The 10,528-nt window shown below is 45.1% G+C and overlaps 1 protein-coding gene and 1 pseudogene across 1 annotated transcript; one reads left to right on the top strand and one right to left on the bottom strand.

Annotated features, from left to right (window-relative positions):
- Positions 1 to 2,867: 2,867 nt before the first annotated feature.
- Positions 2,868 to 5,460, top strand: LOC145407108 (uncharacterized; annotated as a pseudogene).
- A 2,682-nt stretch (positions 5,461 to 8,142) lies between these two features.
- LOC145407107 (protein CFDP2-like) lies at positions 8,143 to 9,302 on the bottom strand. The gene is made up of 3 exons (XM_080278127.1): positions 9,211 to 9,302; positions 8,673 to 8,952; positions 8,143 to 8,640 (listed from the first exon to the last, which is right to left on the bottom strand). Exons 1-3 carry the CDS (start codon positions 9,300 to 9,302, stop codon positions 8,143 to 8,145), a joined length of 870 nt encoding a protein of 289 aa, XP_080134253.1.
- Positions 9,303 to 10,528: the final 1,226 nt, after the last annotated feature.

Raw genomic sequence — 10,528 nt, 5'->3', positions numbered from 1 at the left:
TAATTCCATCAAAAGAGTCCCCACACCAAGTCAAATTGTTTTGCAAAAAACACAAAAATCGTTAAACGTAAGATGCACACTACATAATTACAGCATATCTGTTGCCACAAATTTCATATCTAAGTATGTCATTATTGCACGTTCCACCTAACTCCTCCATCTATTTTATTTCCCTTTCAGCAATGATGTTGGTCCGTGATATGTTCAGAGCAGATCTTTCCTTGCTCCAGTGGGTTTCAAGGCACTTCAATGCGCTAGGGCACTTCAGTTCTTTATCTCTGGTCAGTAAGTTTTCGTAGGACATCTCATTGAGTTTCTTATCAGAAAACCATCCCTCTTGCCATCCATAGGCAATAAAGCGTGCTGTCATCTCCAATGTACAGTCTTCGCCATAAATAATCACGCTATCCTCCTGTACCCCGTGCCTCAGGCTGACTCCTTTATGCGCGGCAAGGCACACGGGAGTAAGAGGGGCTGAGAGGGAGGGGCCAGAGAGGAAGGGAAGCTGTGTGGGGGGACGAGTTATGGTGCTGGTGGTGGAGTGAGGGAGGGGAGGGAGGGGAGGTAGGGGAATGAAATGCGAAGTTGTGGCCACATAATTTGTCTATTTTCTTTCATCCAGGGCATCATATAAAGGAGTTACTATTCGGTAGATAAAGGTGCATTATACCTTGCATAGCGGCATTAGATAACAAACTGTAGATAGGTGGTGATATCAAGGATTGGCTCGTGAGAGAAGTAAACTGACGTGACAGATCAAATATCAGTGTAGAGCCATCGAGATTGTGTGGGCTCAGATTGTCAACACGTGGAATCCAGCTAACAAGAGGACACGGGCCCGCCTCCTCCAGCACACCAAGGACGAGTGGGAGCTGTTCAGACGAAACCAGCAATCCATCAACAACAGTGTTTCCCCGGCGCCGCGAAGCCTGCATGAATTTTTTAAGGCATGAGGCCACTGGACTACTTACTGAGGCATTCCTGGTTGTTTTGGCTTGACCAATGTCGGTAAACACTGACACAGATATATTTTGGGAGTTTGGGTAGGATTTTGTTTCATTTTCCTTCTAACAGATTATGAGAGATACCGTTATCATACCCACCCATGAGCACAGACATCAAATTTATATACCTTTTTCTGCACAGTTGTTTCAAATAGCCTTATCATTTAGAGATGTCATTAAAAAATTATTGAATTGACATAATGGAGACTATACAGAGGGAGTGTATACCGCGAGAGTGATCATATTAATTGTGGACACAGCCATGTCAATGGTTGTATACAATATTTAGTTCCAAAAAGTACTTACATATAAGGGTAGAGGACGTTTCTTACACAAACACTACGGAAGTCAAAGCCATCAAGATTCCATTCTGTGTCTGAAGTCAAAATACACGGATAAACACAAATATCTGGCTGCGCACTAATATTTGATCTGTCACGTCAGTATATTTCTCTCACGAGCCAGCCCTTGATATCACCACCAATCTAAAGTTTATCTGACGCAGCTATACAAGGTGTAATGCAGCTTTATCTACCGAAGAGTTACTCCTAACTCCATTATATCATGTCCTGGATGAAAGTAAATAGACAAATTATGTGGCCACAACTTCTCATTTAATTCTCCCTCTCCTACCTACCCTTCCTCCCCTCCCCCACTCCATCCCACCACCATGGCTCGTCCCCCCACCCACTTTTCCTTCTCTCTCTGGCCCCTCCCTCTCAGCCCCTCTTACTCCCGTGTGACTTGCCGCGCATAAAGAAGCCAGTCTGAGGCACGGGGTACAGGAGGATAGGTGATTATTTATGGCCACGACTGTACCTCTCCAGTTTGGAAGCAGAAAATACGCGATTACAGTGTAAATTGCCCTTGAATTCCTGTGGGCGCTATGTAATGATGGTACTTTCCTCCATTTGATTTCTGGAAATGCCCCTTGTTCCATCCTGGGTTTTCACCCATTTCCATTTTCTTACCCAAAGAACTTTGTAGTTCTGCATACTTTTCAGTCAGATCCTCATCAAACTCATAACTCAGATTTGGCTTAGTGGAAACCTTTGTCACAAAGGTCATGCTTCATGATCCTGTCCGGTATATGATGCTGACATCCAATATATTGTGGTTTGTCCAAACCCTTTTCAGTCATTTTCTTCTATATCCCAACCACATCACCATATGTTCTGTGTTTACAGCCGTTGTATCACAAATTATCATTTTAATACTTGACCAGGCATCACATTCATCTAGAACTTTCTAAAGGCCATTGAAAATATCCTGAGCTGATTCACTACTACATTTTATGATTCCGAAACTGATCTTCCTAGTTTCGCTTAGAAGGCAGACTACCTGGTACTCTTTATTGGATATATATTTTTTTCCCATCAAAATGTAAACAATAGTTCTTCTCTTCTTGTAGCAGCGATTTGATTTTTTCCCTCTGTTTATCTCCAGCCCTGACAACGGCACGCCATACATCAGATTGTGTAGGTGTGGAAACAGGGATGCCTTCATTACCGAGAGTTGAGCATACACTAGATGCTTTATTGGTTGACAATGAATGACCTGTTACCAGTTTCGTTGCATGGTATGTTGAAGATGACATCTTCCTTGTACTTGAGGCTTCTTCGTTGTTACTGTTCTCTGTATCATTTGTGGAGACACTTGAGGTAGTACCTTCAGTTTCAGTCTCATATTATGTACCAACTTGCTGTGTTATTGGACTATCACTTGTTTCACAGTGTTTTCGCCTCTTTGCTGGATGGATTGTCATGTTGCAAGGCATGGAGGAAGGGGGCTGTCAGTTTGGTCACAGACATCGGTGTGAATGTGACTACTTTAATGCCCCTTGGTTTCATGTTTATTCTTGGAATGGACGGTATCAGGGGGCTTGGAAGGGTTACAGTTGATTCAGAGAGTGGTGTGAGCTTTGGGTTAGAAGACTCGTCAATCTGCGCAGTTGCCAACGCTGTAGTGGGAGTCAACGAGCATGATTTCAGTGCAACTTACGACCCTGAGACTAACTCTTGGACAGCAGCTTGGAAGTGGACGGGGGGCAAGGAGCCAGGTGCTCTACCGAATCAGGTGGAGGCATACTCAGTGCCACGTGAAGTGAGAGGTTTGTATGAAGACGAGTTAACACAATGGATCAGAGTTGGCTGGCTGCTTCCATATGATGAAGAAAAATATGGACCACCCAAGGGATTGATGGCAGTGGTGCAGCAGAATAAAAAGAAAGTACGGCCCGTAATAGACTTTAGAGAGCTAAACCCGCACATCGATGCATTCACAGCAAACTCAGAAGTATGTGTGGACAGACTGCGGGAATGGCGCAGACAAGGGATAAATGTGTTGGTGATAGACTTGACACAGGCATACTTGCAAGTCAGGATCCACGAATGTCTATGGCCTTACCAGACAGTGATTATTGAGAGTCAGAGGTATTGCCTGACTCGTTTAGGTTTGGCTTAAACATTGCACCACTGGTAATAAAAGCAATTTTGAACTATGTATTTTCGCAAAATCCAAATGTGAAAAGGGGGATGTCAGCTTACATTGATGATATCTGTGTGAATGAGGATGTTGTCAAGGCCAGTCACGTGGAAGAACATCTAAGGAACTTCGGGCTGTTGAGTAAGCCACACAAACAAGTTACTGGTGGAGCACGGGTGTTGGGCCTGAGAGTCTGGGGGAACAGGGACATCTTGTTTGGAGAAGGGATAATGAGGTGGATGGTGTGCTGAATGTGCTGACGCAGTGGTCAGTATTCTCTTACTGCGGCAAGCTGGTGGGCCACTACCCTGTGTGCAGATGGCTGCGAGTAGCAATGTCCCTCATTAAGAGGAGAACAAATCATGCTACACAGAGCTGCGATGAAGATATCACCGATGGAGAGATAAGAGGTTTACTGGAAGAAACTGTGGAGGAAGTCAGAAGGAGTGACCCCGTGCGAGGACGATGAGACGTCAAAGGTGATGAGGCCAGGGTTTCGGTAGACACAAGCTCTTTGGCACTCGGTGTTGCAGTTGAGATTGATGGATGCATCATTGAAGATGCCCGCTGGCTGTGCAAAGATGCTGCATGTCACATCAACATGGCTGAACTGGATGCCGTCATAAAAGGTCTGAACCATGCTTTGGCTTGGAAGGTCAGGAAAGTTAAGCTGTTGACTGATTCCTCAACAGTTCATCGCTGGATTTCAGATGGCCTATTGGGAAGAAGCAGGCTCAAGACCAAGGCAGCCAGTGAGATGCTAATCTTGAGGAGAGTAGGGATAGTGCTGTCGTTGATAGAGGAGTGCAGTCTCCAGTTGACAGTCACTCTTGTTCCTTCCACTAGCAATAAAGCTGATAGCCTTTTACTTGCGCCGTAGCATTGGCTGAAGATTTCTGCTGCCTGTCCTGCAGCTGTACAACCTGTGTGTGCAGCTGGCATTGGCGTTAGTGGCGATGAGATTGCAAAGATACACCATTCTGCAGGTCACCCAAGAGTGAGACGAACATTTTATTTTGTAAAGCAAGCCAACTCAGCAGTCACCAGGCAGCAGGTGCAACCTGTTGTCACCAATTGTGAAGTATGCCAGTCCATTGACCCAGCACCTGTGGAGTGGAAAAAGGGAAGCCTGGGCGTTGAGAGAGTTTGGCAGAGAGTCGGCATGGATATTACTCACTACGGTGGCTGGTCGTACCTGACTCTTATTGACTATGGACCGTCATGGTTTGCTATTTAGCGTCGGCTGAGGCTTCAGACCAGTGCAAGCATTATTGAACAGTTGGAGGCAGTGTTCTGTGAGTATGGGGCACCAGAAGAACTGTTAACAGATAATGATACAGTCTTTCAAAGCAGGTTGTTTGCGGACTTCACAGTGCGATGGTGTGTGCACCTCTGCTTTAGATGTGCATATGTTCCTTCTGGATATGGTATAGTCGAAAGGTGCCATCGTACAATAAAGGTCATTGCTGCAAGGAAGAGCTGTTCCATAGCAGAAGCACTGTACTTGTACAATCTGATGCCTCAGGATGACTGCAAATCGTCGACCGCTCCAGCCAACATGCTGTACAGGTACTTAGTCAGAGTTCGCAAAGTGGACCCCTGCGGGGAGGATGAACCAGAAGTGGACGGCCTCTACTAGGTTGGGGAAGTAGTCTGGGTAAAGCTGCCTGATGCTCGGTGTGATGAAAGACACAAAAGTGGTACAGTTACGAGAGTAGTGTCTGACCAAACTGTCGAAGTAGATGGGGTACCTCGCCACTTCAGAGATCTCCATCGCTGCAGCTCACAGGGAACTCGAGCCGAGTCCTCCGCCGGGGATACTGACGATGAGACACTTCTTATTCAGCTTCCTTCCAGAGTTGATGAGGTGGTGGAAGCTGATCGTGGTGAAACTGTTAATGGGCCTGAACATGAGCTGCTGAGGCGTTCTTTGAGGATTAGAAGACCTCGATTATGTGACCTGTGTGGTTAGGAGGCTTTAGGGAAATGTAATGTATAATATATATTTTATAATGTAATAAGTGTAATGTGTAATGTATGTGATTAGGTTATTAGGTAATGTATATACCATAATGTATTATGTATAATATTTAATGTGTGATTTGAGAATCAGGGGGAAATGTAATGTGTAACATACAATGTACAATTTATGATGTATGAGTAATGTATATTGCATATTATTTATAAGCCTCATGAGTCAGTAGTTTGGCTTTAGCATACTGCCTGTTAGGGAGTTAAACAGGTGGCGGTGGGGTCATGGTTTTGGGAAGCAAAACGGCAGGTGGCGGTAGTAGAGGCAGACAGAGGTTAGCTGGCGTGAGGGTGGTGAGAGAGTGAGGCAGTGGAGAGAAGGCCACCGAGCTTGTTAGACTGCAGGGACTCTGAGCCTACATTGCATTCTATGTTACTCCAGTTTGTTTTCTCTGCTGTTAATTAAAGGAAAAAGAGCAGCGTTTCGTTTTATTACTGCCACAATCATGAAGTCTCCTTTGTATCCTTTTCTCGTTACGAGCGACCAAGCACAGCGACCAGAGCAAAGTATACTCTACATTCAGGTGAGAAATGAGCTGCCTGACAAGATCCAGCCTAGTCCGACCAGACATGGACTGACAAAGATGGTTTTCAGAGGCTATAACCTTTCTACGGAGTGATATAGAGAAGAGATTCTTTCAGGAGGTAGTAGAAACATTGAATACATTTTGGTTTTAGCAGTACATTTACTCATGAGACCAAAGAAACCCCTTGGAATCCCAGCTTTCCAAGGGAATGTACCGAGGGCTTCAACTGGAGTTAATTTATGTTAATGTGACAACGATGGTTGACAAATATCTGCATATATTTGTCAAAAATCAATCAGTCGATCAATCAAGAAGGGTTAAATGCCACAGGGCGCATAGCCTCACTCACCCTCTCTCACCACCCATGCGGGTCTCTTTGTGCAACCCTCCAGGGACCGACTATTCCTCCTGTAAGTATCTCCCAACAGGAGTTATCGACCTGCTCCAGCCTTGGTCTCTTCCACCTGGGTTAACTCGTTCAGAGATCACCCGGTGAGCAGGGTGAGTCTCAAAAAAACAGGCCACATGCTCATATAGCTGGAGTTGGTGTTGACATATTATGTACGTAATAGACGTCGATTCAGTCTCACAGAGTAGTAGCTTGATACGCACCCGGTTGTACCAGCAATATCCCATGATCCTGCAAAGAAACTTTGTACCAAAGGAGTCAATTCGCCACTTCAAATTACTGTTTAGTGTCCATGTCTCACAGCCATAAAGTAAGAGAGTGAGCAGCAGTGCCTTGAAGATGCAAGCTTTCGTCCTTCTACACAAATAACGACCGCGCCAAATACCTGAATTAAACGAATCCTTAACCATGCAGGCTAGACCAGTGCGACAAGAGATCTCACTGTCTGATCAACCATTGTTATGGATCACACTACCAAGAGAAGTGAATCTCTCCGAGACTTCTACTGTATATCCTCACCACATGCTTGGAGACACAGAACTGCTTCATCCAACAAGCCATGAAAGACCTTGAATCCTAATGGCTTCTCATTCTCGTGAAATTCCTCAAGGACACTCAGTGGCACCTCCAGCAACTCTGCTAGGATAGCTGCATCATCAGCAAAGTCAAGGTTAGTAACCCTGAAATTGCCAATTGATACCCAACAGTGACATAGACTTACAGCTCGGTCCAGCACCCAGTCTATACCTGTGTTGAAAAGTGTGGGGGCAAGGACGCATCCCTGTCTTATACCTGAAGTTACTGGGAAGAAGTCAGATGTTCCCTCCCACACCATATTTGGCAGCACTCTCAGTGTTTGAGTTCAAGCCAGCAGTCAGTTGGATTATCCCTGTGGGGATCCCATGGAGTCACAGGAGTTCCTACTGTATGGTACCTCCCAATTTACAGACTCAAATGCCTTCTTGAGATCCACATAGGCTGCTAGTAGACCTTCTCAAAACTCAAGATAGTGCTCCACAAGAACTCGAAGGGCTAGGATACAGTCAACAGTGATTCTGGATTGCTCAGGCCTCTGAAGCTTTAGCAAATAGTCCCATATACGCATCAAGAGAATGTGAGCAAGACCTTTGCCCAGCACATTGAGCACTGTAATACCATGGTAGTTACTACAGTCACATTGGCCTCCATTTTCTTTCCATATAGGGGTGACCAAACCCTTTGTCCAGTCAGGAGGAAAGATACCAGTCTGCCAAACGGCTTCTATCACTGCATGTAACCCCCTGATCATGGTTTCATCCCCAGCTTTGATCAGTTGTGCTGGGATGTCACAAACACCAGCTGCTCTACCACTTTTCAACCTAGCCAGTGCCTTCTTGATTTCATCTACAGAAGGCACGGCTTCATGAATTGGTGGGACAACAGTCAATGGTTGTTCACCAGCTAACCAAAGCTCTCCGCAGGGAGGTTCGGCCATATACAGCTGCTCAAAGTGTTCAGCTCAACGAGCTCTGTACTCACTTGCCTCTGACATGAACCGTCCATTTGCTGTCCAAACAGAGTTAACCTGTGAGATGGGTCTGGAGTGAAGCTTCTTCATGGGTTTTTAGGTGGGTCGAAGGTCATGTACATGAAAACAGCCTTCCACCTCCTCAGCAATTTTTTTTGACATACCTCCCCTTGTCCCTTCTCAGTGAAACTGAAGCCCATCAAGACAGAGGTACGTGCTGTTCCCGCTCCCCAACCAGGCAACACGACTCTCTCCATTTGTGATAAGCACCTCCTGCGAGATGAATCCCCTCCTTGATTTTGGGCAGTCTCCAGTACACTCATCAGCTGTTTCCTGGATAGCATGCTTAAATTTATCCCATCGTTCAACAGGATCCTCAATGGTACTGAGCACATCAAACCGATTTGGGACTGCCCCTGCATACTCATATGCCAACTCCTCATCCTTGGGTGTCTCAAGATGGAATCTATTTTGGTGGTATGTTGAGGATCTCTCAGTTTTGATTTGTAGCCTTAGAGTAGCAACAACAAGTCTTTGGTCAGCAGCAATGAACTCAGCACTCCTGAAAACCCTAGAATTCTGAAGGATCCTCCAACGAGTTTTAACAAGAATATGATCAGTCTCCTTAGCAACCCCTCCAGTACTGAGATACCAAGTCCAGGAGTGAAGATTTGACCGCTGGAACCAGAATTCAGCAATTCTTAACTTACGGGATTATGTGGAATCCAGAAGGTAATAAGTATTGGAATTCCTGGTTCCAGAGCCATATACACAGTCCCTGAAGTGCCAGTAACTGCATTAAAGTTACCCAAGACGAGGAGTGAATCCCACGAGGGGCAATGTTCCACAACAGAGTCAAGTTTTGTGGAGAATACCTCTTTCTCTTCAAGATCACTCATCTCAGTTGGAGTATATACTGCAATAAGAGAGATGAAGCCCATGGAGTGCTTCAGAGTCACCAGCATTATATGCTCATCAACCAGAGTAATCCTGTTGACACAAGAGACAAAGTAAGTAGCAGTTGCCACACCAACATCCCTAAGATGGGCACCATCATCACAGCCAGACCAGTAGTATGTGTAACCATTGCTACTGATCTCACCATGCCCGGGTCACCTCATTTGAGAGAGTGTAGCTATGCTGATCCCAAATTGCCTCAACTCCTGTGATAACAAAGGCAGTTAATCATCCTTTGAAAGGCTTAGAACATTCCAAGCTCCCACCAGCAGTGCCTTCCAAAAGTAAAACCCTTCGTGCTTGGAGCCTCGGGCTCGTGCATCCTCTGCAGCACCATGACACGCATCAAAAGGAGGGTCTGAGCTAGGGGGTTCTCCCCCCATCATCAGGTTGCTGGGGTTCCATATATTTTACCCAGCAACCATCATATTGGGTGCCAGCATGACAGACCCCAAAAGTCTTGCCAGGCTGGCACCTGAGGGAGGACCCCTCAGCAAAACTGGGTCAGGGTCAGGCAACAAGCCCTGACCCCTATCCCTCTTCTTTCTCTTGTTATGCGTGGGTTTATTTTTTACAGGGAGGGACGCAAACCCCACCACCACCTGCCAAGTCAGGAAAGGGCTGACTACAACCCTATGGAAAGAGGAATGGAATCCCTGATTATGGCAATCTAGGTTTTACCTCTGAGTTTCCTTCTAGTTGGATTGTCAACCAAGGCTAACGAGCTCCACCTACCTTACTAGGTGGCCATTGGCATAAATTGCTCATCCGCCCTTTGACAGGTCTTGATTTTTCATCCTTCAGAGTGTCTAGTCACCATCCTCACTGGCCTAGACCAGTAGAGGTGCCAGTTTAGTCACAGATGATCTGACCATGAAAAAGGTAGTACTGGAGTACATGGTACCAGTAGCAGAACAGTGTCTGACTTGACACACAACGATCGTGGCTGCATTAACTTAAATTCTCCGTCACCCCCACTGCAATGGATCGGGGTTTGGGAATCCGAAAGGAAACTTCACCTAATGTGATGATTTCACACCTTTCTGACCTGCAGTGGTAAGACGGCACCAAGGCCTCGTTCTTAGAGGTGTTTAATGGCCTTTATGAAATTGTGAAAACTGGCATTTTATATATATATATATATATATATATATATCATCTCATCTCATCAGCCGTTTGAGTGTCCACTGCTGTATATATATATACATATATATATATATATATATATATATATATATATATATATATATATATATATATATATATATATATATATATATATATATATAAGGTACAGTACCTTCCTTCCATGACTGTCATGTCCATATTCCTGTTCGTTTTACAGTCAACTTTGATTTCTTGCAACTAATTCCCTTCCCTCTACTTTCCAATGGTTCTCTCTTTATACTGCATCTGTGTGCTCTGAATTCCTTCACCTAGCTCACTACCTTATGTCTTTTCTCCCATCCGATCTCTTACACTCGTGTTCGGTCGTTGCTCAGTCCCTTTGTCTTTATCATGCATCTCTCAATATTATCCTTCCTATCACAGTCACCCACTGTAAGAATGCTTTAATTTGCCACCTTTCAGTCAAGACTTTTTCAGCTGC

This window comes from Coenobita brevimanus, chromosome 72 (genome assembly GCF_032717465.1).
Source record: "Coenobita brevimanus isolate Jiangsu-jjx chromosome 72, ASM3271746v2, whole genome shotgun sequence".
In the NCBI taxonomy this organism is placed as follows: Eukaryota; Metazoa; Arthropoda; class Malacostraca; order Decapoda; family Coenobitidae; genus Coenobita; species Coenobita brevimanus.
The sequence above is the reverse complement of the archived record's forward strand: the minus strand, read 5'-3'. Positions and strand labels throughout refer to the sequence as shown.